We start from the raw sequence: 27641 nt of genomic DNA, 5'->3' as shown, positions 1-27641 counted from the left end.
ATGGGCTTTGAGCAAAAATAAATATTGGGTTGAGCTGACGTATCTATTAACCCGCCACTCGTACACCACAATATGAAGAACCGTTGGAACTTGAACTCTAACGCACCAATACAATTCATTGAAGAAAAAGAAAAAAAAAAAAACCAAAAGAAGAAACAAAAGCAAAGCCGCCCGCGGGTAGACCGTCTTGTTTTTCATTCTCCCCTTTTTTAGGGTATTCACATCTGCCGCCAAGGCTCTAACCTCTTTTTTCTAGCCTCCTCCATCGCTTTGCCCGAGTTTTCGTTCTCTTCGCCGCGATTTATTTTTCCTCTACAGGCTGATCCATATAAAGCTAAGGGAGCCGTGGTGAAAAGTGCCTTGATGGCGCTCCGTTTCGAGGTCGGACTTTTAAATTTGAATGCCGCATTTGTTTTGTTTTATTCAACTTTCAAACCAAAATCATCTTAAGTTTAACGTTAGATTTTATGCCGTTTCCTGTAATACTCTCTTTAGTGTTAATATAACTTTTTCTTCTCTGGTTTTGATAGGTTCTAGGGAGGTTTAATCGTGCTCGGGCAGCTCAACTAACACTTCCCCACTTCGTATGCCAGACACCGCTTTTTATGCCAGTGGGAACGCAGGTTGGAGCTTTTAATATTACTATCACACACATATTCTATTGCATACTTGGGAGTTAGGATACTGAGAATGATTTATAAGGATCTTAAATCTTTTTGGTTGCAAAATACATTGCAATTTAGACCCTTTTTAGAATGGTAGTTTAGGTGTTTCACATCAATGCCCTTAACACTGTAGTTATTGTTAGATTGTTAATTCTTATATTCTTCTAAAACTAAGAAATGTCGATGCCTTTGAATTTGTTTGCATTTGATTCTACTGACGATTACTTTTATGAATATAAGTAACCAGCATTGCTTTCCATGGAAGGTACATTTACATGGATAGCTTGAGATTGACATATGCCCTGCACTATATAGTTTACATCTCTTTTGAATTTATTGTTTCCTTAACAACTTTGACTTGCATTCTTCTGTTTGCTACAAATAATTTGGTGTCAAGTGTATTAAATTTTTGAAAGAATCAGTATGTTCATACACTTTACAGCACAGTCCTGCTCAACTACGTCATGTGCCTTTGTTTGGATTAATGAAGTTCAATTGATCAACCGAAAAAGTGCTAAAAGAGGGTGAATTGGCCTTCTTTGGGTATGGAGTAAAAAGAGAGAGACAATTTGCACAAGGATTTTGTCATGGTGGAAGGAGAAGGGAGAGAACGCGAGGAAGAATTGGGGGAAGAATTGGGGGAAGAATTGCGAATGTTAGGGATTGAGCAAGAGAAATTAAGGATTAAAGCACGTGAGAAAGGGGCTAAGGATTTACCTGAAGTGGCAGGCTGATTCATATCAGATGATGGAGCCGGCCCAAGAAGAATGAAGGCAGCCCAAGTCAGCTAGTCCAGTATCTGCAGAAGAAGACAAAGCATTAGGGGTTGTTATATTTTGTTAGAAAGGACAGCCAGCTGGCAATCCTTCTGTTAGCATTGTAACTAAATAAATTGGCTGAGTGAATATTTTCCGGAATGTCATGAATGAACAATCATTTTCTTCTCTGAATTCTCTCTAATTTCTCTATTCCTATTACCTATTTCTCACTTTCTCTTCTAAATCATCTAAAACCATAACAATTGGTATCGAGAGCCTTGATTCTGGCAAGTAAATCAGGAGCATGACAAAGAAAAATCAGAGTATGGAAGCTGATTTATCTGGGTTGCAGAAGCAGATGGAGGAACTAACAGCCTTGGTGAAACAAGGCCGCGAGACTAATCCACCGAAATGGTGGGAGACTCAGGAAAACAGGATTGCTGCACTAGAAGCAAGAATGTCCACTAATCAAGGTTATGTGGAGGAACTGTTGAAGATTTTAACGGGCAGAAATGGTGAGCAAGAGCAGTCTGCAGGTGATCAGGTAAACTCTCCTAATAACTCTAAAGATGGAGAAAAAAATCCTGTTTTGATCACTGTAGTGAAGGATAAATCAAGATTCACCTATAAAACTGATGAACCAGGGATATTGAAAGATAAGCCTGATGCTTGTTTAGCCCTTAAGAACGATTCTAGGCATGAAAATCAAATGGGTGAAAACAGTAACAGTAGACCTATTATGCTGGGATGGGAAGCTGAAAACAGGGGACCAGGGGGTTCTTTGTGGCATAGACCTAAAGTGAGCTGCCATTTTTTGAAGGGATAAATCCTAGGGGGTGGCTTCAGAAGTGTTTGAAGTATTTTTCTTTATGCAATGTTCATAGGGATCAAAGGGTGGAAGTGGCTACTATGTATCTTCAAGGAAAAGCAGAAATATGGTTTGATGGCTATATTATGCAGAAGCATCATGTAACTTGGCATGAGTTTGAAGCTGACTTGTGTCATAGATTTAGTGATAGGTCTTTTTCTGACATTGTGGAGGAATTCACTAAGCTTACTCAGAAAGGATCTGTTGAAGACTATCAAGAAAGGTTTGAGGAGCTACCACACATGTTATTACAGAATCCTACTTTGAGTGAGGATTTCTTTGTGTCACTTTTTATAAGTGGACTTAGGGAAGACATCAAACATAGAGTAAAAGCTTTAGATCCTAAAAATTTGTTTGAGGCATGCAAACAAGCTAAGCTCTATGAGTTATCTGTGGAGTTTGAAAACAGAAGGTTGAGACCTTCCTTTAAAGTCCCACCCTACCCAAACCCCATTACTAATTCCAAGACAAATTCAATGCCATTACCTATTAAATCCACACCAATTTCTAATCCTAAACAGAATCTCATTGATTACAGAAGGCAAAATAACCTTTGTTTTAAGTGTGGTGACAAATTTCAGCCTGGCCCAGTGTAAGACAGAAATTTGAATATGATGATTGAAGAGGAAATATTATTCCTACAGATTCTGTTCCTACTGACTCAGAACAGCAGACAATGCAAGAAGAGGAAAGTTTAGAAATATCAATGAATGCAATTACTGGTTGTATTAGCCATAATACATTGAGAATTCAAGGAACAATTCAGGGCAGACCTTTGAACATTCTGATTGACAGTGGGAGTACAAACAGTTTTTTGACACCTGAATGGGCTGATGCTGGAATTCAAGTTCTAACTCCCTACCCTTTAGCTATCACAGTAGCTAATGACCAACAGCTCTATAGTTCAGCTAGATGCAACAAGTGCAGTGGCAGATGCAAGGACACTCATTCATACATGACTTTAGACTCCTTAAATTAGGAGGAAGTGATATGGTTTTAGGGGTGGATTGGATGAGATTATATAGTCCAATTTTGATGGATTTCAATAAAATGACAATGAGTTTTGACCATCAAGGTGCAATATGTTATACAAGGACAGCAACCTTCACTACTGTTGCAGCAGATTTCAGGTGCTACTTTATTAAAAATGACAGCATCTAATGCTGCTATATTGGGGCATGTGATTCTGTTGAGTATGAATGAAACTCCTAAATCAATTCCTGCAGCTCTCAAACCTCTTTTAAAGAGGTATACCTCTGTTTTTGCTGAACTTACAGGGTTACCTCCTACAAGGACTCATGATCATGTTATTCCTCTCAAACCTGGTTCTAGTCCTATTAATCTCAGACCCTACAGATTTCCTCATAACCAGAAGACAGAAGTAGAACAGCAGATTGCTAAAATGTTAGACTCCTCTATTATTCAACCTAGCAAGAGTCCCTTTGCTTCACCATGCCTCTTAATTAAGAAAAAAGATGGGACTTGGAGGTTTTGTGTTGATTACAGACAATTAAACAATCTGACAGTAAAGGACAAGTTCCTATTCCTGTGGTGGAAGATCTATTAGATGAGTTATATGGTGCAGTTTATTTTTCCAAAATTGACTTAAGGTCAGGCTATTGGCAAATCAGAATTAAGAGAGGATATCTACAAACAACATTCAGAACTCATCAAGGGCATTATGAATTCAAGGTAATCCATTTGGTCTTACTAATGCCCCTGCTACATTTCAAGCATTAATGAATGATTTGTTTAAATCATTTATTAAAAAGTTTGTTTTGGTGTTTTTTGATGATATATTAGTCTACAGTAATTCCATGGCAGAACATATTACTCATTTGCAATTGGTTTTGGAGGTTTTGAAAGCAAATCAGTTATTTGCAAAACTGTCCAAGTGTTTTTTGGACAGACCCAAGTGGAGTACTTGGGGCATATTATTTCAGCAGCAGGTGTGGCAACAGATCCTACTAAGATAGAAGCTATGAAGAATTGGCCTCTTCCTAAATCTTTAAAGTCTCTGCGTGGATTTTTGGGTTGACTGGTTACTATAGGAGGTTTATTAAACATTATGGTTCCATAAGTAAGCCCTTGACTCAGATGCTTACTAAGGACAGTTTTCAATGGTCTTCTGCAGCTTTGACTGCTTTTGAAAACTTAAAACAGGCCATGTGTATTGCTCCTGTGTTAGCTTTACCTGATTTCACTAAGAGTTTCTATTTAGAAACTGATGCTAGTTCAGGGGGTATTGGTGCTGTGTTATCTCAGGAAGGCAGACCTATTGCTTATCTAAGTAAGGCTCTCAGTCCTAGACATGTTGATCTCTCCATTTATGAAAAGGAGTATCTTGCTATATTATTAGCAGTTTCTAAATGGAGGCATTATTGGAGAGTAAGCCATTTATTATTAAAACTGATCATGAGCCTCTAAAGTATTTATTGGAGCAGAAATTGACACCACAATTCAGAAGAAGGGGCTGACTAATTATTGGGGCTTGATTACTCTATTCAATACAGAAAGGGTAAGTCAAATATTGTGGCAGATGCTTTGTCTAGGCAATGGGAAGATCATAGTCAACTGTGGGCTATGGGGACTACTCTGATCATTCCTAGTTGGGTGACAGAAGTTGAAGGCAGTTATAAGGATGACAAATTGGCTGCTGATTGGATCAATATATTAATTGTGAATGCTACTGCTGATCCTAATTGGAAATTTCCAAAGGAATACTACGATTTAAAGGCAGAGTTTATATTGGTCCTATTGGGTCTTTGAGGCTTCAAATTCTGCAAACATTACATGATTCCCCTCATGGGGGCCATTCAGGAATTCAAGCTACTTACCAGAGGATCATATTTTATTGGCCTGGACTTAAAACTATGGTAGCCACTTATGTCAGATGTTGTAAAGTTTGTCAACAAACTAAGGTAGAACATGTGCCTAAACCAGGTTTGCTACAGCCTTTACCTATTCCTCACCAGGCTTGGGAGGTGGTTACTATGGATTTTATTGATGGCTTACCTACTTCATTGAAGAAAAACTGTATATTGGTGGTGGTGGATAAGTTTACAAAATACAGTCATTTTATGGCATTGTCCCACCCTTACACTGTGGTTGAGGTAGCTAAGTTGTACTTAAATAATGTCTACAAGCTACATGGTCAGCCTAAACTAGCTATTTCAGATAGGGACAAGACATTCACTAGCCTCTTTTGGAGAGAACTAATGAAGCAGCTTGGCACTACTACACTATTCAGCACAGCTTACCATCCTGAGACTGATGGTCAAACAGAAAGGGTGAATCAATGCCTTGAACAGTATTTAAGAGGGCTATGTTTTTTTCGACCAAAGCAATGGGCTAAATGGTTGCCACATGCTGAATGGTGGTACAATATACTTATCATACAGCACTAAACCTAACACCCTTTCAAGCTCTATATGGCTATAAACCTCCTACAATGGTTTGGCAGACTGAAACAACGATACAATCTGTTGGGGAACTAATGAGGAGCAGGGAAGAGATCAGGCAAATTGTGAAACAACAACTAGAAAATGCTGCAAACAGAATGAAACAGCAGGCAGATAAAAAGCGTTCTGAACAAAATTTTGCAATAGGGGATTGGGTTTACCTCAAACTGCAGCCGTATCGTCAAACATCCCTTGCACTGAGGAGGAATCTGAAATTAGCAGCCAAATTTTACGGGCCTTACAAAATCTTAGAGAAAATTGGAGAAGTGGCATATAAACTTGACTTACCAGAAGCGTCTCGATTACACCCTGTCTTCCATGTCAGTCTGTTGAAGAAGCATATTGGCTCTACAGTAACAGCCTTGACAGATCCTCCTGTGATAGATGAAGAGGGTCAGTTTCGCATAGAGCCAAGTAAAATCTTGGGAAGAAGAATCGTCAATCGTAATAATCGACCAGTTACTCAGTTGTTAGTGAGATGGACTAACCTCGACGAGTCGAACGATACTTGGGAGGATTACTCTGTTCTCCGCGGACAGTTTCCTTCTTTTGATCCTTGGGGACAAGGATCATCTCGAGGGGTGGGTATTGTCATGGTGGAAGGAGAAGGAGAGAACGCGAGGAAGAATTGGGGGAAGAATTGGGGGAAGAATTGCGAATGTTAGGGATTGAGCAAGAGAAATTAAGGATTAAAGCACGTGAGAAAGGGGCTAAGGATTTACCTGAAGTGGAGCAGGCTGATTCATATCAGATGATGGAGCCGGCCCAAGAAGAATGAAGGCAGCCCAAGTCAGCTAGTCCAGTATCTGCAGAAGAAGAAAGCATTAGGGGTTGTTTATTTTGTTAGAAAGGACAGCCAGCTGGCAATCCTTCTGTTAGCATTGTAACTAAATAAATTGGCTGAGTGAATATTTCCGGAATGTCATGAATGAACAATCATTTTCTTCTCTGAATTCTCTCTAATTTCTCTATTCCTATTACCTATTTCTCACTTTCTCTTCTAAATCATCTAAAACCATAACAGATTTATAGTGGTTTGACTTCTAAACCAAGTCTACATCCACTACCTTAGCTCTACACTAAGGATTTTCTAACAAATTCACTAACTTGTTCTTTCTTTTTCTAAGCTCAAGAGTAACCTTTACAAAACCTTTAGTTTTCCGATGGCTAAACTAGAACCACTCCCCTTTTACAAAGGTTGAAAGATGTAAACAAGAAAATCTGGTAAGTGTTTATAATAATTAAGCTCATAAGAAAAACAATTAAAAGATTTGCAATTGATTCAAACATTTATGTGTAAGAGAAAAATGAAATAAAAGAGTGAAAGAGCTTTTCTCTTGATCTCTATAGCTTGGATAGGTGTTGTAACCTTCTTCAAGTGTCCTCAATTTGTTTTTATATATTGGAATGACTTTGTGGCCGTTTCTAATTGTTGGGATGATTTGGAGCCGTTGAGGATTAATTTTCTACAAAAATAAAACTGCCCAGAACAGGGAGTATTGGTACTCGGGCTAGGAGTATCACTACTACCTTTGAAATATTTGAATAAATTAGTCGTTAAAGAGCGTTGGGCTCGACCAGTATCGATACTAGGGTTCATGGTATCGATATTACTGTGTAAAGTACTATCGGTACCCCTTCAGTACCGATGCTATCAAGAGAGTATCGATACTTCTCTTGGGTATCGTTACTTCTCTTACCTTAAGTATCGATACCACATGAACAGTGTAAATACGGTTCACGTAGTATCGATACTGTAAGAACAATATCAGTACTACTTATACAGAAAACTATTTTGTGTTCAAATTCTAGTTTAATGAACTTTAAATTATTTTTGAAAACTTTGAACAAATTCAGTCAAGTCTAAAAAACCATTTTACCTTTAAATTGTTATATCAAAATATTTTAAAACATTGTTCAACAGACTTTTATTCTTATATCTTATACCGGAAGACATGGTTGGTCCTCCTTGTTACAGGTACAATAAAAGGTCTAACAACTAACCAGCTGGAGGATATCGGTTGTCAAATAATTCTTGGGAATACATATCATTTGGCACTTCGTCCTACATCTGAGCTTATTGATGAATTGGGTGGTCTTCACAAATTTATGAACTGGCCTAGAGCATTGCTGACTGATTCTGGAGGCTTTCAGATGGTTGTGATATGATTTGACATGTTGCTGTATTTCTCTAAATTTTTGGTTCATTATATTGTTCATCATTTAAATTTTCTTGTGCTGGCCATTGTTTTATGCATGATACATTTTATGTGGCTTCAAAGCACTGGTGTTTTAAGAAAAATAATAAGAATTTTTAACCTGTGACGTTTGCTTGTTTTCCTTTCTCTGAATCATGATAACATTGTTACTACACTGCTTTAAATCATGATCCCAAGTGTGTTATAATTTTGGATGATTGCATTCTCTAAGGACCTTTATCCAAAGTAATCTTTAGTTTTAGTGATAGATAATATATGTGTGGCATGCACATTGAATATGACAATCTCTCTTGCTGATTACGTTTTAGGTATCGCTGCTGCATTTAGCTGACATCACTGAAAAGGGTGTAACATTTCAGGTAATTAGTTTTATTGTTATTATTTTTATTTGATGTTAAAAATTTTGTAAAATAATCTGATTAAGTATTAGCTTCAATCAGCATTCATTTTTTTTTCTTTTTTGTGATTTCCTTATAAAAAGCTTCATGTTTCTTAACTCAGTCTCCAGTTGATGGAAAGCCAATGCTCCTTACACCAGAGGAGTCTATTCAAATCCAAGTATGTGCTTTACTTTAGCCATTCTTGTTACATTATATGCTGTGGTATAAAGCTAAAATTTTAAGTTATCTCCTCCCCTAAATTTTGTAACACTGGGTCATATTAATGGGATGAGAGGTGATGTTTTGTTATTCTCGATTCCCTTTCAACTTAGTAATTGCCTCTTTTAAGACATGAACTAGAATTCCTTAAAGGTTGATTCTGTGTAAACAAGGGATGCTTGTTTTTTCAGATGCTTGATAGTGTATTTTACCGAGATCTGTTACTCTCTAGACATAATTTTTACTTAGGTATTTATTAGCAGTATAAATATCTTGCAAAATTTAAAGAGCAGTTGCTATGAGAACTTATGTTATGTGCCTTCACATTTTTATCCTCGAACCCCATCTCTCCTAACCCTTAACAGTACCCAGGTGATATGATAAAATTCTAAAAGTTTCTTGGGCTTGTTGTCTTTATATATTTTGAAGATTCCATTTTAACTTTGTCTATCCCTAACAATTATACAGAATAGAATTGGAGCAGATATCATAATGGCCCTTGATGATGTGGTGAAAACTACTATTACTAGTCCAAGAATTGAAGAGGCCATGTATCGTACCCTTCGTTGGATAGACAGATGCATAGCGGGTAGTTATGCTAAAGACTCAATATTTCTAGTTGTTCATGCATGGATAGATTGACCGTTTGGTTGAGGATCATATTACTTGCCAATGATTTAAGTTTTAAATAAGCATTTTGCCTTGTCTGCATGTCCTCTAGCTTGTTGAGATGGATTATCTTTTGTCGGGCTTGTGTGCATGGACTTTTGAAGCTCTTCAAAAGTTCTTATACAGTGTGTTATAATCATACAAAGCAACATAATTTATTGTTGAACATCATCATTTGGATCTCTCAATTTTCCATCATTCTTTTAACATAGCTCTCTGGCGTCCCATTTAAGTAACTGTTTTTTATTAGAAATGTTGTCATTCTCTTAATAGTGGCATTCTGATCGAGTTAGATCTTTTTTGCTGCCTTGATCTTATGGACAGCTCATAAAAGGCCACATGAGCAAAATTTGTTTGGTATTGTACAAGGTGGTTTAGATCCAGTACTAAGGTGAGTCTCTTATCTTCTTATTGCAACCATGCCTTTCGGTGTGTATTTTACCTCCTTTTCGTTTACTAATGATACTTTGGCTTTTTCACCCTTTTGATACTTGCTTTTATCAGGGATATATGTGTTCGGGGATTGGTGGATCGTAATTTACCAGGGTATGTGCATTCTATATCAAGGAATAACCTGTGCTATGTTTCCTTTGAAGATATTTTATAGAAGATGATCAGATCTTGATGTTTCATACTTTAGCAAGTTGCGACATAAAATTTTCCACATAACATTTCAAGATCCAAGTTTCTAGGACTAAAAAATAAAAGGTTGAGTTGACTAAAGAATAATTGATTATTTAAGCTTATGAATGATGTCCTGCTCATGTTATGTTCGCTATGTATGTACTTTTACAGCAGATGATCAGATCTTGATGTTTCATACTTTAGCAAGTTTCAGTAGAATTTTCCGCCTTGCATATTTCGATGTCTAAATCAATTTCTAGGGCAAAAAAATAATTGATTTTACTATTAGCAGAAAAATGATTGATTATTTAAGAAAATAATTGATTATTTAAGAAAATAAAACTCTATCTAAGTCTATGATTCCTAGTAATTTTTTTCTCCGGGGGGTGTGGGGTGGGGGGCTAAAGATTCCGTCAACAAGCTGAAGTAACTTAAGTTCACTTGTACGACAGGTATGCAATTGGTGGTCTTGCAGGTGGTGAAGATAAAGATTCATTTTGGCGTGTTGTTGCTCAGTGTACTGCAGCACTTCCTGAAGATAAACCACGATATGTCATGGTACAAATGAGTTTTGCCACTGTAATCTACATCCTCTGATTCTGACGAATTGAACCTTCTTTTCTCCATTTATAATGCTGTAAATCATTATATTTATGCTTGCTTCATTTCAGGGTGTTGGGTATCCGCTGGATATCGTAGTCTGTAGTGCCTTGGGTGCTGACACGTATGACTGTGTTTATCCTACTCGAACTGCTCGTTTTGGGACTGCTCTTGTTCCGGAGGTGATATATTTACAAAGTTTTAGGGAGTAAATGTTCTCAGTTTTGTCACTAGTTGCTACGAATGGTGTTTATGGCACTAGTCACTATTCTTTCTATTTGCCTTCTAGTATGACTAATCTTTTCTCATCAAATGTGTTACTATAACTTGTGCCTTGCATGTTATGTTTATCCTTTATCCACAGCCTACTCTATTTTTCTTGAATAACCTATGTCTTGCACTGATGTCAAACACATTTTAGACATGGATATGGGAAAATGTTTCTCCAAGGATCCTCCAAATACAAGAAGAAACTTAGAATAAATCAAAGATGTACATGATAGTATAATACTGTTAAAAGTTTGGTCTCTTTAGTTCACCTCCCTATGAATTGATATTTTTGTTATGAATTAGATAGTAAACCTAAAGGGTATTAACTATTAATCACAACTAGTTTTTATTTAAAATATGAATTTAGTATTCTGATGTCGTTCAAACAATTAATGCAGGGAGTGCTTAAACTCAAGCACAATGCGATGGCTGAGGATACTCGTCCTATCGATCCTGCATGTGCTTGTATGGTATGCATTTCATGACATATTTGCTTAAAAATGTTGATATATGAATTTTATTTTTGCCATAGTAAACTCTTTCCCGAAATATAGGTATGCAAGAACTATACAAGAGCCTACATTCATTCCCTTGTAACAAAGGATGCTATGGGATCTCAGCTTTTATCATATCATAATCTATACTATATGATGCAGGTACAACCTTAAAGTTTATATGTTTTATGCTTTGTTGCTTTCATGTTTACTTTATTTTATGTTGAGAGTCCTTGCCGATTTCAGCTTAGCAGAAATCTACACTCATCCATAGTCAAGGGGAAGTTTCCCGAGTATGTTTGCGTCTTGCTTTGTGCGACTTACATTTTTCTCTCTTTTCTTTTCATGCAGTAAAAGCAAATTTACTGTTCTTTATCTTTCTCTGTACAGGTTTGTATGCGACTTTTTGCAGAAAATGGTATTTTTATCTCTCTTCCTGCCATCGTTTTTCTAAAATGCTAGAGTTTCCTGGTCGTACTTAACATCTTTTAATTTTGCCCTGTAACCTACTTCAGTCTTTCATTTTTCCAAAACATTATTCTTTATAGTGGTTGGCTCAAATTTAGGATTATTTCAAAGTTCTATGTTTTTCCTAAGTTTTAGTGATGAAATATTGCCGTCGTAGGTTCCAGTCCGAGTACGTTGGCATCTATTACATCGCAACATTACCCACTGTTAACCTTTACACAATTACCTTTTCCCTAGCCTAACTGTCTTGTACTTTGTGTACCGGGAAATGTAGGAAGACTAGATTATAATTTGATATTAGGTCCACTTGTGAGTTATATGAATATTTAGGTTAAATTATCTGGCGGATCCTTGTACTATAGGCTTAGAGTAAATTAGTCTTATAAAAGTGAGCATTTTAGGCCTTGTATATTTAATTTTATGAAGTGCCATGTCACCCTCGGACTTTATGGAGCTTTGCACTGTCTTGTAGTTTCCTAAAGGAGATGTCCCTGAATGGGTCTGCAATGCCATGGAAGTTGCTGAAATTGATATCTCTTCTTGCTGGGCTCCTTTCCGTAACGATTAAATATAGAAGATCAAATTTTGGTGTTTCTTGTCTCGGCTTCTGAGGATGAGATTGAAGAAATCTAATTTATAGGTAATCAAATAGAGCAGCATAAATTTTGTAGCTTATAGTAATGCTGCTTCACCCCCATTGAGCACACGTTCACCATTTTCTGTCATAAAATGTGTTGTAAATTTTACACAGATAAAAAAGAATATGCGTGGTTTCTTTTCGTGTTTTTATTAAATGTATTAGCTTCGATCAAGTGATCGATCAGAGATTCATATGTGGTTTAATTGAGTTGATTTAAAGAAGTGATTAAAATACACGAGGTTGAAATTTCCTTCAGTGTCTTGAGGTATTAGGGGTTTCAGGTTCAAGGAACTGTTTTTTTTTCACTTAAGAAAATTATGCGGGCCTCGTTAAAAACCACTTCTAAACCAACCAGGATGTTGGACCTAAAAGGGGAAAAGAGTAGTACTCAACTAACTTAAATAAATCTTGAATATGCATAATGAAACATAGATGGAAAATGTATTAAAAAAAATTATATACTTAAGCATCACGGACAAGTTTTCTGCAATTGAGTTCAGAACCAAATATCAAAATCTAGGTTCAACTCAGCTTGAGCCATAGAACAGGATGGCAATTTGACAGCCAAACCTTGTGGTCCACAAGGATCATAAGATAACCATTATTCCTATTTCATTTCCCTTGCTGGATGTGGCAAAATGACAACCTTTTATAACTAACGGAAAGCTCAAGCATTTTAGTTTGATTTGGCTGTTATTCAATTCTCAAATCACTTAAAATGGTTTTAATTTTAAAGCATTTTAAATAACAGCTCCTAATGAAGCATGCTTCTTTCAAAAATCTGTGTGTATCTTAATCCTGTAGTTAACTTTGATTAAGGAAAGGGTTTTCTTTTCCTTATTTTTTTGTTCTCATCATTTTGTTCATCAAAGCACTTGAAGCTGCTTAGCTGAGAGAATTGACAAGCATTAAAAGAGAAGAAGCCCTTTTTGTGTACCAGCATTTTTGCCATTCTTGTCAGCTTTCACATTCAGTGTCAATATATACTGCTTCCTGTTTGTGGTTAATGGAGATGCAAAACACCATATTTGCTTGAAAGTTTGAACCCTCCTTCAGCAACTGTAAACAGTACGTTGAAAACGAAAAAGAGGTCATCTTTTGTTATTAGCTTTTGGCTTAAATCATGAATCACTCCAGTTCTTCAGGTTCCATGGATGCTTTCATCTCCATTTCTCCACCTGAAGGTAGAGGAAACTCAACAAGTATTAGTTTAGAGTTTAGACTTTTTAGACCCCGTTTTTTGTTGGGATTAAACCTGCAATTTTTTTTCTGCAACAAAACAGTGTAAGTTCTTATATTTACCGTGTTAATGAGTTAAATCTGTTGAATTGCATAGAGAAGGATTCAAAGAACGAGGAAGTTTACAGCAGGGAGTTCCAAGCAATGCTGGATGGTTTAGAGGAAGAAGACAAATTAGAAGAAGCTGGTCAAGCTACTGAGAAGAAAAAGCGATTATCTATGGTTCAGGTAAAGGCATTGGAGAAGATTTTCGAGGTGGAAAGCAAGGTGGAGCCTGATAGGAAGGTTAAATTAGCTGAAGAGTTAGGGCTGCAACCGAGACAAGTAGCTATCTGGTTCCAAAACAGACGTGCCCGTTGGAAGACTAAGCAGCTGGAGAAAGATTATGTTGTTCTTAAAGCAAATTATGATGCTCTTAAGCTTGATTATAACAATCTTCAACAAGAGAATGATGCATTGACTGCAGAGGTATATAGTTCATTGCTGAAATCCTATTTGGTTTGCAGTAATTAATGTGTTTCTTGGATGCTGAAATTGCAGTTGAGAGATCTGAAAGCAAAAGTCAAAGAAGATTGTGATAAATTCTCAGAGAAGATCAAAGACCATGATTTGTGTGAGAATGATGATGATTCAACTGGGATTGTTAAAGAAGAGATCGATGTTAATGCTCAGTTATTGATGTCACATGCTTCTTCTTCTTTTCAAGTAAATGGATCTTCTTCATCTTCAGATTCATCAAATCATCATCATCAATGGTTTCAACCATTCGAGCCAAGAATGATTGTGGGTAATATGCACCAATCGCAGCTTGTGAAAGTGGAAGAACAATGCATGATTACTGCAGAAGAATGTTGCAATTTCTTCTCAGTGGACCAAGCTCCATCTCTTCAATGGTATTTCACTGGGCAGTGAAAGAATGTCTTTAAAACCCATCAAATTCTTGCTTGACAAATAAAATAGCCTTGAAAGTTTTGTTAATCAAGTTATGTTCTTTTGATTTGAAATATATATATGTGTGTGTGTTTAGCATATGATTCAAGCATTCTACAATGGACATCAGAAAGTAGGCAAAAATGATCTCTAAATATGATCTTAAGATCATAGTTCAACAATAGTTACGAGATTCGAAATCGAATTGAATTTATTTTGTAATGTACAAACAAACTATTAATGTGATATAACTTTATCAAGTTCGAAGGTATGAAAATTTGACAAGGGTAGCATAGCTGGCATTGCCAAAATGCAAAATACGACTGAGTAAAGGTGTTTTCCATTTAAGAAAGGCAAGCAAAAAATAGAGAAAGGAGAACCTTTTATGTCCAAGCTCCAATCTTTTTCTTGTGTTTCCTTTCACTTTTGTTTATCCCATTTCTGATAGGCTCCCATCAGCCCATGTGGTGGGTAAATGTAGATCCTCCCTCTCATCACCTAAATTTCACAAATGCACCGACTCATAATTTTATGTTACGATATAAACTTATAAAAAATTTAAAAAACAAAATATATTATTAATAAAATATAAAAATATTTTAATTATATAAGAATTTAAAATTTTCGATACACTATCTCTCCTTCCAACTCTACGTGTCATCCATATGCGGAAGAAGAGATTAGGGTGGTCCCTTTCCACTTGTACTGGTTTGGCTGGGAAAGGGACAGACCAAAAAACTGGTCTCTCTCGTCACAGAAATGGGTCCTCTATGTCATCCATCTTTGACTGTTAATGCCCCCATGGAATCTACCTATACAGCATTGTCCAAGCCCTATTCTCTCACCAATAACCACTAAATAAATTCCAAGATTAATAAAAAATATTAAAATAAATTAATAAAAATACATTTAAGTACCAATTAAAATAAAAGAATTGAGGTACCAACATAAAAGTTACACTGAATCCGTATAAAATATAAAAAATAATAGATATATAAAAGTTACGCTGAATCTATATAAATTCCAAAATAAAAATACATCTTTATGTATATGTAGAATGCATATTTTGGTCGGGACCCAGGTTCATTTATTTCTTCATCAAACCTAAGTCTGATCCTAAACCAGTCCATTAAACTTAATCTACCCTACCTACTTGCCTAGACTCAGAACCCAAGCCCAGAGCTCCGAATCTGGGTCAAAATCTATAACATCCTATGAATAGTCTGATCGAATAATCAAAACGAAATTTTGAAAATAATTTTAAAAGAATTTCCTAAAATGTTTTTTATTAAATGAAATTGGGATTTATTTAATTTTTATTTTAAAATTGAAAAAAGTTCATATGTAGAGCTTGTAAACTCTAAAAAATAATTGTATTTTGTCTCAAAAATAAGATGTTTTCCTCTAAATAATCATTCTGAATAACAAGAGATCAACAAACTCTCAACTAAAGAAGAAGAGGGATAACGTAGGAAGAGAATATACTAAGGGGTGAAAACATGATATATATAAATAGTTTATTAATTTGATTTGAGAAGGCAATCGGTTAGTAGATAGATTAACTAAAATGAACCAAAATAATACATCTCTTGATATAATATGGTGTTCTATTCTCTTCTCAGAGCAAATTAATTCAATTCTCTAAGGAAAACATGTTAATTTGATTCACGACCATTAGGTTTCTAAGCTGATGTAATCTTATTTATTATAAGACAAAAACGAAAACAAACCAAATTTCTTATTTATATATATACGAAAAAGAAATTGATTAATTTGAACTTTAACTTTATCATTCTTTGGTTATAAAATCATATTTTATTTTCTCTTATCTAAATTTAATAATAAATGTGAAAGTGATGAAGAAAAGTAACAAAGGGGTATGGATCCCCAATGTTTCCGACTCCTTTAACTAATTTACCACGAGTTCAACATGTCCTGAGACCAGCAAAATCAAAGTGTATATCTCATCTATTTTATAAAGTATTTATTTATATTAAAATCTTAAAGATATATAATTCCTACTTTCTCAGTTACGTTTTGTGTCGGACATTGATTATTCTAAGTTATTAATGGCCCCTCCCTTTGTTGGGGCATATTACGTGGACTCCCTCAAGTCCATCTACGGTTCTTGGACTAAGTTGAATAATTAAATTAAGTCATTGTATTTGTCCTCACCAATTGACTTTTATTCTCTCTTCAAATTTTGTTGACACTTTAGAGGCTGCTTTCGGGCGATTGATGAGGTCTTTGAGGTTATCAAACGGACAGTCAGCGTTAAGTTGCATGATTGTAGCGTTAACAAGGCTGATAGGGTTAATTCTCAACTTTGCCTTGACTGGAACATCGGCTAGCTTGATGTTTGCTTCTGATCTGTTGGTCTCTTGCCTGTAGACATGCGAGAGGTCCCTTTGTGGTGGTTGTTTGCGGGTTGTTTTCCTTTTCTAATTTTGCTGTTTGTTGTTTTACTATTTACTACTTGCTGTTTGCTTCTTTTTTAGTTGTCCTTCTTGAGTTGTTTTGCTTAGGTTGCTTGTAGGGTGTTGTTTATTTTTGATTTGCTTTCTGCAGTTGTATTGGTATTTGCTCTTTCTTTGGGTGATAAAATCAAATTATCAAAAAAAAAAATTTGTTGACTATATCTAAATCCCTTATAATTTTAAATTTTTTAATAAAAAATATATATTTAATTACGTTCAGACTTGTAATGCGTTATAACAATAATAATCAAATTAAAATTTAATCACTCATAATAATTAATAAAACATTTGTTCACAAACATATATGGAAATGTTCAAAGATAACAGTAAAAGAATAGTTATTACCCCTTGGTATGGTCAAACTCTTTTTAGCCCTTTCCACCCAAAACGTCGATCTAGAGTTTAAATTAGATCAAAGAAATTAATTTTATAAAAACAAAAGGTGTTGCTGACATCATTTAAAAGATTGAGTTTATAAAATAATACTTCATTTTAATACATATTTTCCATACATTTTCAAGCACAAATGGTATTTTGAAAAGATGGCTTAGGTGATTAAATTATTATTTTTAATTAAAAAATACATATTAGATGGTTGAAAAACAAGGGATATGCACTCAAAATATGTATATTCTTTTACGGTTGAAGTAAATGAAAATAGCATCGAAATTAAAATATTAAAACTAAGGGTAAACTACATGTTTAGTACACAAATTAGTATTTTTGTTTCGTTTTGATACCTAAACTTATTCTTTTTCAAAACATACCTACCGTTTAGTTCAAGTTTCAAATTGGTACCCACCGTTAACGTTGTGTTTTTTTTTCAATGATGACATGTCATTATCTTATGTGATACGTCAACATCACTACTAAGTTTTTAACAGCGTGGGTATCAAATTAAAATAAAAACTAAAAAATTAGGTATGATTTTTAAAAAATAAAGTTTAGGTACTAAAACGTTTAGAAATAAAAGTGAAAGTTTAGGTATTAAACATGTAGTTTACCCTAAAATTAATCTTCATAATCATGAAAAATAAAACGGACTTACCGTATTTAAGAAGGCTTTCCGGATTTTCTACGAATATCAACCACACGATGACAATCAAGTGGACCCCAACCAACATTCCCTAAATCAGAACCCTTCATTTAGTCCAATAGTCTCCTTCTAAAAAATAACTTTTCGAATGGTCAACCTGAATTTAAAAGGGAAAAAATCCACAAAGGGGAAGCTCCCATGAAACTGTCTTGCAAGCAAAACCCAACCTCCCACTCTTCCTTTATAAAAATAGTTTCTTTTACAGCCCAAAGAAAAAACTCAGAACCCAATGCTAAACCTGAAAACATCATCGGAAAATATCGGAGGTGGCGGCCGTGGCCGGCGATCCAAGCCAAGTGAAGGATGTGAAAGACACCCAAAACACAAACAATCACCAGGAGTTTGTTCACTTTGTTTAGCACAGAAACTGTCTCAGTTATCAACTCATTCATCCACACTTGCCTATGCTTCTTCCTCTTCTTCTGTATCATCCTACTGTTATTCATCTTCTTCTTCCTCTCCCTTTCGTCCTCCTCGTTTTACTGCACATGGAAAAGGGTCTTCCTTTTCTTTTTTATTGTTCAGTGGTAAGAATTTACTCACTAAGAGCAGATCAGTTGCTTGTGCTTCAAGGATGAAGAGCAAAGAAGGCAATGGCCATAAGAAGGAGAAAGGTGGGTTCTTGTACAAGTTGCTTCATCCGACAAACACTAAGACGAAAGAACAAGGTCCATTAATGGCGGCTTTCGCTTGATTTTTTTTGTGTTGAACTTGTTTCGTTGATAGATTAGATTACTACTCACATAAGTTGTTTGCTTGAAAGAATATAATGAATCGTATGTACTTCGAGAAACATTTATGGTACTATATGATATCATTATTAGATTCCTCTTGCTGTTGTTATTAGGGATGGTAAAAAAACCCGAACCCGATGGGAAAACCGAATTAAACGGGTTGGGTTCGAGATGATAAACGAGGACGGATATGGGGAAAATTCATTTATTTTAAACGGGGACGGGAACAGGGACGAGTTTGATAATTCCCGCCCCGATTACCCGATTTTGTTATTTCATGATGAAAATATGGGGTTTGCTTTGCCAACCGCTTTTGTGAAGGAAACGTTGTTTAATTTTGTCTCGTGTTAAAAAAGAATGGACAAAATTTTCGTATTTTAAATCAAAATAAACTCTACTCCTCTATGTTATCTTGTACTTCAATTATTTCATTTTTTAAGCAAATATATCGTACGTATAAATAAATAAAGCGTTCGATGAATCATTCATATAATATTAACTTATTTTTGTTTGTTGAGCTAAATAAACAAGCATGAACAAAACTTTTATGTTCACTTAATAAACAAACGAACACAAACAAAGTTGTATTCAGTTTGTTTATGTTCACAAACAATCTCACTTATGCTCATGAATAAGCTTGTTTACTTTTTATTTTATTTTTTTACATTTTAAATATTAGTGAATGTAGGGATTAAATTGAGCACATGGTAAAATTTAGAGTTTAAATTGTGACGCTTAAGGAGTTAAGCACTATTGGTGTAATTTTATCATTTTTAGTTTACAAATGATCATGTTTGTGAACTCTAAATGAATATGTTCGCGATTATATAAATGAACGTGAAACGAACACATTTGCAAACACTAAATAAACGAACACGAATACAATATTAACATTTTAAACGAACACAAACCGAGTATGAACAACTTTAAAAATAAAAAACGAACATGAACACAAACTTATTCATTTACACCCGTAACTTGGCCTAATAAATCAGTTGGTCGAACTGTGGGCTTATATATGGGACAAATTATTCATATATGGTTAAAAGATATCTGACGTCTTTGTACTTTTGAAAAAAATTGATGTGGAACTCAAACTATTTTGCACTCAATGTGGCCATCAACTTAGAAAATAAATCCAACGTGACACATTAACTAATACTTTCAATTGTAGACTATTATGGCAATTATGTGACGATTCACGATGTTAATATAACGATTCACTATACTGATGTGATGGTCCACGGTGAATAATGATGTGACAGATGACATGATAAATGAGTTAAATTGATTTTTTATCTTGTTCAATGGCTAAATTAATTTCTTTAAAGTTCAAGACTTATCTTTTTTTAAAGAGAAAATAACTTCAGTGACCGAAAATGTCTTATAATATACAATTTTAACCAACTTTTTTTGGATTTGCCAAAATGACCAACAAAATCGCAATGCGAACTCTAATTTTTCAACTCAGTTTCCAAATTCGCAACGCGAATATCCATATTCGCAACGCGATTTTGAAAAATGTGTTGCGATAGTTAAAATGTGTTGCGATAGTGAAAAATCCAAAATAAGTTTACATTTTAACTATTCCAAATTCACGTGGAGTTTGAAACAATAAAAAATGTGTTGCGATAGTGTAAAAGATTCCCAAGTGTTTGCAATGATCAATCCCACAGAGTATTGGAAACATTATTGGGAATGTTTAATTAAGGCTTGGATTTCCCACTTCCTTGTTGAGTGGAAGAGAACAAGGGGGACTCTCGCGCACCGCCGCCGCTGCCGTCCCGTCTCGGGTCGGGTCGGGTCGGGTCGTGGTCATACGTGTCTTCGACACGTTCGTGCGGATACTATCTTTTTAGAGAAAATTTTTAAGAAACAAATACAATACCACCAGTCGTTGCGAACTTCGACTATCACAACGTGAACTTCGACTATCACAACGTGAACTTGGACTATCGCAACGAATTTGGACTAACGTAAATTTGGAAAATCGCATTGCGATTTTGTATTATCGTGTTGCGATTTACATATTCGCATTGCGATAGTCAAAATCGCGTTGCGAATCTGGAAACTGATTTGCGATACTGGAGATCGCGTTGCGATTTAGAGATCGCATTGCGATTTTGTTGGTCATTTTGGCAAATCGAAAAAAATTTGGTCAAAATCGTATATTATAAGGCATTTTCGGTCACTGAGGTTATTTTCTCTTTTTTAAATCATTTTAAAAGTTAAATATAAAAATATTTAAAAATAAAATAAAAAACAATAAAAATAAAAATAAAAAATTAAATTACTATAAAATTAAATAATAAAAAATCATTTTAACTTTTAAGTTACTACTTCACAACTCACAAGAGGCCTGGTATTAATTTCTAATCGTCTCTCACTTTGTCTAAGCACATATTTTCACCTGTATTGTCGCTTGTTCGTTGAAACAACAGGTACGGCATAAGGGGGATTATTTGGGTTATTATTAACGTTAAGTCAGGTTACTCTCCCCTAGTCATTACTTGGGTTATTACCCATAACCATGCACATACTTGGTTGCCTCTTAATTGACCTTAGACCCCATACATTCTCAATTAATGGGCATCATGTATAGGGAACACCAAAGGTTTTCTTGAAGCAATTATGGCTCTGTTCTACACTCACCAATAAAGGATTGATTTTAGATTCATTTCTGCCATGCTCAAAACTTCAACTGAATTTGCTATTGTTTATGTTTTACATTCTATTTCAATGGCTTCCGAATCATCCACGGTTTCAATCAAACTTTTGATTGACCAGGAAAGTAACAAAGTAATTCTGGCTGAAGCTGGTAATGATTTTGTTGATACTCTCCGTAGTCTGCTTACATTTCCTCTCGGAAACATTGCACGACTTGTCGGCAAATATCCGATTTCGCAGCCCGGTTGCTTAAATAACCTATACAACAGCGTCAAAAACCTCAGCCTCAACAGCTTTCGGAGCCATGCATGTAAGTTTATGCTGCTTCATCCAAGAAGCATTCATGAAGACAAGTTGAAGAACTTGAAGCTTCCCATGGATTTTACACAGCCTACAAAATATTTCGCATGCGGAAACCTGAAATGTAGAGAAAAACAAGATGTTTTGTTGAGTAATTATGAAACTTCAAGATGCTCTCGCGGAGAGTTGATGTCTACACAGACAAGGTTTCGTGGAGGGGAAAGAGATGCTGTAACAGATGAAACCGAGGGAGAGTTGTGTAAGGTAGAATCAATGTTTTTCGTCACTGATTTAAGAGTGATTAAAGGTTATCCAGGACGTCTGATTAGCTTCCTTTCGGATTTGGGTGTGGAGAATGTTATCATATTGAAGTGAAGGTCCTCGAAATTGGTCCGAAAGAGGTATTGCATATTACTCACTTTGAGCCATTCAATACGATGTTTATTTGATAGTTGTGTTTAATTTCATATGTCTGATCTTTTGAGCCATTCATTGTTCTCGAAGACTACTTTTTCTGATGTTTTCCTAAGAAAACAAGGAAATCTCAGCAGTACGCCATTGCTCGATGAACAATTCGTGCTCCTGCCTATAGACACGGAGGAGGAGACAACCAAAAACGATGGCAAAACAAGTGAATATAATACAGAGAAAGTGTGATAGGAAGATAGTATGCGGAGAAGTAAGTGAAAGTTTTGTTGATCTTCTGTTTAGCTTCCTCACCATCCCTCTGGAATCTGTGTTGAAACTCATGAGAAGTAAGGGTAACCTCACAGTAGGCTCCATCTCTAACTTGTTTAGAGATTTAGACGCTATATTCTCCATAAGAAAGCTAGAGGCTTCAACAAAGTAGTTCTTCCCCCGTTTTATAGTTGCCCAAATGAGTTTCCAGATATCTGTTCTCAGGAGCCCCCAAGATATAATATAAGACTGCTGGTTGTCGGTACACCGTCAGACTGATGGACCCAAAATCTCCAAAAGTGAGCACAACAAACAGTTCAGGGTATGTTAAGAAAATGTGGCAGTATGTGGTAACAGATGGTCTAGTAGTAAAATCACTATCCTCTGTTTCTAGCATTGCCTTGTTACAGGAAGTCGGGATACAGCCTGATGTTGTTGAACAGCAAGAGATTAACATCGGAGAGGTTGAAGTTGTTCCCTTTTGGATTTTGGTCAATTGGTAGGCTCTAAATTTGCATTCTTGAGTAACCCTGAGTATTTTGGTGCAGGCGCTTGCTTTATTAAGGGCTTGTCTATGTTCATCCACAACTTTGTCAGCTTTACTTGGCGTCAAACAACCAAAGAAAGAGCCGTTATAGGGAAAGAAACATTATTTTATTGTTGGAGCATCTAGGATTTGGAATTGTGTGTGGATTTTGTTAGAATCCTCAGTCCCAAACTTATTGCAACCCTTTCATCTTTGATTTTCCTTAATTGTCTTGGTATCTAGAAATATGAACGAAAACAGATTCAAAATGAGTATTGAGTGCAACGATTCGTATTCATGAAAAGAAAATATAGGAGTATATTTTAACCTACCTATTCATGTAATTTTATTTTGATCATTCAATTATTATTTTTTAAATCATATCTTAGGTTAAGACTAAATTCTGTTTTCGTCACTCGTCATTAAAAAATTAATGATAATGTTAATGCATTATCATAACATCATCATTGAATTTCTTTTTTTAATATCACATAAATAGTTCTATTTATTTTTTAACAAACGACTAAATAAAACTAAAACTTAACATTAAATATAAAATAATTGAATTACTAAACGAAACCTCGGATTTTACACTTTAAACCAAAATAATTGAGTTACTAAACAAAAAAATTACCTGTTAAGAAATGAGGTTAAAGTAGAAATAACCGATAGTACACTTTAAACAAAAGGGTCATAGGAATGTGTTCTTAAAAATGGTTACATCAAGGAAAGTGTAAAGGCTTCCTTTTTTATGAGCCCAGGCATTGTATCATCCTTGATCTGATTAGTCTAGAAATACATTCCAAAATTTCTTATTACTTCATCCTTTCAAATACGACTTTCATTTAACAAATTCATCTGTGGTTAACTGGGTGGATATAACAGAAGAAAACCTTCTACAGGGGTCCTGGAAAAGTACCATTCTCCCTTTGCTCATTCCATCGGTCGATCTGAAACGCAACGAATGGAGTGATTGGTAGATTAAAGAGGAAATTGTAAATAAAAAATTAAGCAATATTTATTAAGGATGAAATTCTACTTATGAAGAGACTGACTACTAATACAAGGTTTCATATTTTTTACTAGTTCAAATAGTTTAAAATGGGACCACAAGAATGTATTGATCAAAGCATAACCCTTCCCCATCCCTCGAAATAAAATGTAAGCAAAAAATCTCCAGATCTGTTGACAATGAACTGTCTGAGGACCTCAGATACTGGACCAGTTTGAGATAAGGGTTCAGTAATTTTAGTCCAACCAAAGAATCAACTATAAGATTTAGTCTAAATGCCAGCACAAAATTGGACTCCATCATATTTTTATACTAATTGGAGCCCTTGAATGGATTTCTCTTTTCTTGTATGGCCTAAATTTTAACATCTACATCTATTGTTTGGGTAACTTAGATAAGCTAAGGGTTTGCGGTAGCTTTTAACAGTCATATGTTTCCTCTAAGTTTAAGTCTATCATTATGTGTTTTGACGCTAGCTTCCTGAATAAGCACAACTTAGTGGCCCTTCCATAACAGCTAAGATTGAATAGTTCCTAAGGGATGGGTGCAACCAAAATCCAAATCTAATTCCCTTCATCATCTCCTCTCAACCAAACTCTTTCACAAATTTCAAACCAAATTCTTATCAACCCCCCTTATTTTCCCCATAAAACCCTAATTTCTTAAATAAAAGGATTATCCTTCAACATGTTTCTTGCTGCAAACCCAAATAGGTATACACCTGTATCTACTTCTCTATACAAGTGATATACCCCAAAGTATTCTTTCTCCAAATGCAAACCCTCCAAGAAATCTATGTCCTACCTAAGGCCACCAATGGGCAGATTTCAATTTGGTTTTACATCAGTGGCACCAATATATTCGGTCCATATGGACTTTCCTGCACTTAAATTCATCAAAAGATACAAAAAGGAATTCAACCAATTCACTGTACTCTTATTTGACCAACCTTCAACATTTTAGGATTAACTTAGAAACAACTATGTCAAAAGGATGTGGAGTCATAAGGTATTCCCTGGTTTACAAATGTAAAAAGAGAAACAGACGATAGCCACCAATGACAGTTCAAAGTTAATAACATTATGCAGTTGATTATGATAAAGAGTGGATTATGGATCTTGAGAGAAAAAACATACCCATTCTCCAGGACATAGGGCACGATAAAACTTGGCAAACTTATCACACTCTGAAGCATCTTCTCCTTTTGCATCAACACAACTGCATAAGAAAGGATAAAGATATATCAAGAAGCATTTTTTAAAAAGAAACAAACCTTTATACCTTTATAAGATACAAAATAACTCATAACTCACCGATGGTACTCAATGTATCGTGTGAAGCAATGCCTTGTTTGGTTTGTAGTTGGGAAGCGAAAATCTGCTGGGCAGTCTCAAGCTGCATATCAAGCGTCACGAAAATAATGAAATATGTTAGTGAAGCAATCTAACATGTAAGGAACTAATGATGAGTTCAACATGCACAAATAATCTGGAGGCAGCACAGATGAAGATCTTAATAAACAAATCCAGCAGGGAAACCTTAATCTCTGGTGTTTCTTCAGCATCATCGGAGTTCACTGCTACAGCGGGAGCATCTTCACCACTGTTCTCTGCAGTTGAATTGGCTTCAGTGCTTTCTTCAGCAGGAGCAGGAGGGGCCTCAGTGCTTTCCTCAACTACAGGAGCAGGAGTCTCCACTTTCTCAGTGACAACTTTCACAGACTGAGCATTGACAGGATTTTCAACCTCTTTCGCTTCTGCTGGTTTAGTAGACACATCTGATTTTTCCTCCTCCTTGAGCGCAGATTGCTAAATGTCCAAACATTCAAATAGGTTTCCAAGATGATCAGGTCAAACAAATACCCCCACTATACATAGCACCCATTATCAAAAAAAAAAAAAAACTTAGTACCTTCTCAATCACACAAACGGCATTACAATCAAGATATGTAGTAAATTCATTTAAGTTATTAACACCAAAGCTTTGCAAAAAAGGTTGCATCCTAGCTAAACTTAAGCATAAATGGAATATTCAAAAAAGACCAACAAGCTTCAAAGAAGGTAGAAATCATAATTAATCATTCTATAACATCATATACATTATTTCCACACAACATAGTAATAAACAAATTTCCTATTAGTAAGTCAAAAGCTTAAATACCAAGTCATCCAAAATTTTGCTCAGAATTTTTTTCTTGATTCCACATTATCTAAGCCCCCTAGGGGTCAAGTGCATCCCCATTATTTAGGAAAAAAAGTGAAATTTAGTATAATATGTTAAAGAAAAATGGAAGAAATTTTTTTTTTGCACCCCCATCTATAAATTTCTGGATCCGCCAATACGCTTGGCAGCTACTGACAAATCCAACAAAGTTTTGCTCAAAACATTATGATTTCATTGGCCCTTATCAATGACGTCTCTCAAAACACCCACATCGTATACAGAAAACTCAAATAGATAGAAACTTAAGGCAAGTAATAAAGTAACTTCAATGATCTGATTTATTTAGAAAAAAAAAAGCTGCAACAAATTATGTTAATCACGTGTTCAAGATGACTCTCAAGAAAGTTGAATCTTAAATATATTTGATAAACGAGCATAGACAGTCAAATTTTAATCAAAACCACTATATCAGAACCTCAAAATGCTGATACTAATATCAGTAGCAAAATCCAGCGATACTCGGTCAGACCCGCTAATTTCAGTCCAATTAAACAAAATTCTAAGAGAAATAAAAATTTAGAAACCAAAACAATCCACACTATAACAATAAACGGAAAAACTCAACGGAGATCGAACTTGTCGATTCTTACAAGGAATAAATTTAAGTACTCATAGAAATGATACTGAATAATGAATACCTCGGATAGGGAAAGGGGTTTTCCGTATTCAGCTTCCGCCATTTCCAGAAGAGGATGCGATCGGCTGCTTCTGAGAACTTTTAATCAGCTGCGGCCTGAGGGCGAGATGTTTGGAGAGGCGGCCGAAGCAGGATAATAAGGTGTGAGAGAGCTAGAGATAGATTTTAGTTAGGTTAGAATTTCTACGGTTAAACTGTTTTGCTGCGCATTCAGTCACCCACGTAATTGCATCTTTCACTTCACTGCTTTTTTAATGGTAAGGAAGTTTTTGGAAAATAACCAACGACTTAGATTTATATTCTTATATGAGTAGTGATAGAGTCGATTTTAAAAAGATAAAAATAATATTTTAAAAAATATTTTTGAAAACACTTTAATATTCACTTAAAAATATAGATAATTACAGTATTAAAATGAATTAATATAAAATTAAAACTAATTTTAAAAACAATGATAAAATTTTATTCTAATTTTAATAAAAAGTAAATTAATTTACAATTATAAAATAATATATTTGATAATTGTAATGGTAAAATAATGAGATTGATTTTTTTGATTATTTTTAGTTTAAATATTAAAATTTTAATTATAATTTAAATATTTAAAAAATTATGTATTTGATTATAATATATATTTTTATTTTTAAAAGATTATTAATGATAAATTTATTATTATTGTGGAATATTAAAGGAAGTTGAAGGATTATATGTTAGATTTGTTAAGTTCGAGACATTTTTTAGTGAAATGAACATCGAACTCGTGCTCAAGATGTCAAAAAAGGGAAGA

At 35.0% G+C, this 27641-nt stretch overlaps 4 protein-coding genes, 1 long non-coding RNA gene and 1 pseudogene across 5 annotated transcripts; 4 read left to right on the top strand and 2 right to left on the bottom strand.

Moving 5' to 3' along the window:
* Nucleotides 1-214: 214 nt before the first annotated feature.
* On the top strand, nucleotides 215-12421 carry LOC120198082 (queuine tRNA-ribosyltransferase catalytic subunit 1-like). Its single transcript, XM_039199468.1, has 15 exons — nucleotides 215-381; nucleotides 531-622; nucleotides 7729-7909; nucleotides 8280-8330; nucleotides 8473-8529; nucleotides 9039-9159; nucleotides 9564-9630; nucleotides 9744-9785; nucleotides 10316-10421; nucleotides 10535-10645; nucleotides 11132-11203; nucleotides 11288-11389; nucleotides 11474-11520; nucleotides 11618-11645; nucleotides 12168-12421. The coding sequence occupies exons 1-15, from the start codon at nucleotides 364-366 to the stop codon at nucleotides 12261-12263; spliced, it is 1191 nt and encodes a 396-aa protein (XP_039055399.1). The 5' UTR covers nucleotides 215-363; the 3' UTR covers nucleotides 12264-12421.
* Nucleotides 1397-6356, bottom strand: LOC120198088. The gene is made up of 4 exons (XR_005523337.1): nucleotides 6241-6356; nucleotides 6041-6127; nucleotides 5914-5961; nucleotides 1397-1464 (listed from the first exon to the last, which is right to left on the bottom strand). It is a non-coding gene; the product is annotated as an uncharacterized LOC120198088 (long non-coding RNA).
* Nucleotides 12422-13356: 935 nt separating the features above from the next.
* LOC120198083 (homeobox-leucine zipper protein ATHB-6-like) lies at nucleotides 13357-14547 on the top strand. The gene is made up of 3 exons (XM_039199469.1): nucleotides 13357-13519; nucleotides 13672-14042; nucleotides 14115-14547. The coding sequence occupies exons 1-3, from the start codon at nucleotides 13459-13461 to the stop codon at nucleotides 14484-14486; spliced, it is 804 nt and encodes a 267-aa protein (XP_039055400.1). The 5' UTR covers nucleotides 13357-13458; the 3' UTR covers nucleotides 14487-14547.
* Nucleotides 14548-18306: 3759 nt separating this feature from the next.
* LOC120198194 lies at nucleotides 18307-18771 on the top strand. The gene has a single exon (XM_039199563.1). The coding sequence runs from the start codon at nucleotides 18307-18309 to the stop codon at nucleotides 18769-18771; it is 465 nt and encodes a 154-aa protein (XP_039055494.1).
* A 2779-nt stretch (nucleotides 18772-21550) lies between these two features.
* On the top strand, nucleotides 21551-22153 carry LOC120198193. Its single transcript, XM_039199562.1, has one exon. It carries the CDS (start codon nucleotides 21551-21553, stop codon nucleotides 22151-22153), a length of 603 nt encoding a protein of 200 aa, XP_039055493.1.
* Nucleotides 22154-23619: 1466 nt separating this feature from the next.
* Nucleotides 23620-27019, bottom strand: LOC120198087 (annotated as a pseudogene).
* Between the last annotated feature and the right edge of the window lie 622 nt (nucleotides 27020-27641).

Source organism: Hibiscus syriacus, unplaced genomic scaffold (assembly GCF_006381635.1).
Source record: "Hibiscus syriacus cultivar Baekdansim isolate YM2019G1 unplaced genomic scaffold, ASM638163v2 tig00117056_pilon, whole genome shotgun sequence".
NCBI classification, from domain to species: Eukaryota; Viridiplantae; Streptophyta; class Magnoliopsida; order Malvales; family Malvaceae; genus Hibiscus; species Hibiscus syriacus.
Note: the sequence above shows the minus strand (reverse complement) of the source record. Positions and strands in the feature narration are given on the sequence as shown.

Excerpts from the sequence above, each read along its gene's own strand:
- LOC120198082 (XM_039199468.1), top strand. Across the intron at positions 8,530-9,038 it reads AGGAGTCTATTCAAATCCAA|AATAGAATTGGAGCAGATAT; the intron begins GTATGTGCTTTA and ends ACAATTATACAG. Across the intron at positions 10,422-10,534 it reads ATAAACCACGATATGTCATG|GGTGTTGGGTATCCGCTGGA; the intron begins GTACAAATGAGT and ends GCTTCATTTCAG.
- LOC120198083 (XM_039199469.1), top strand. The coding sequence starts at position 13,459 with ATGAATCACTCCAGTTCTTCAGGTTCCATGGATGCTTTCATCTCCATT. Across the intron at positions 13,520-13,671 it reads CTCCATTTCTCCACCTGAAG|AGAAGGATTCAAAGAACGAG; the intron begins GTAGAGGAAACT and ends TGAATTGCATAG. Across the intron at positions 14,043-14,114 it reads ATGATGCATTGACTGCAGAG|TTGAGAGATCTGAAAGCAAA; the intron begins GTATATAGTTCA and ends CTGAAATTGCAG.
- LOC120198194 (XM_039199563.1), top strand. The coding sequence starts at position 18,307 with ATGCTAAACCTGAAAACATCATCGGAAAATATCGGAGGTGGCGGCCGT.
- LOC120198193 (XM_039199562.1), top strand. The coding sequence starts at position 21,551 with ATGGCTTCCGAATCATCCACGGTTTCAATCAAACTTTTGATTGACCAG.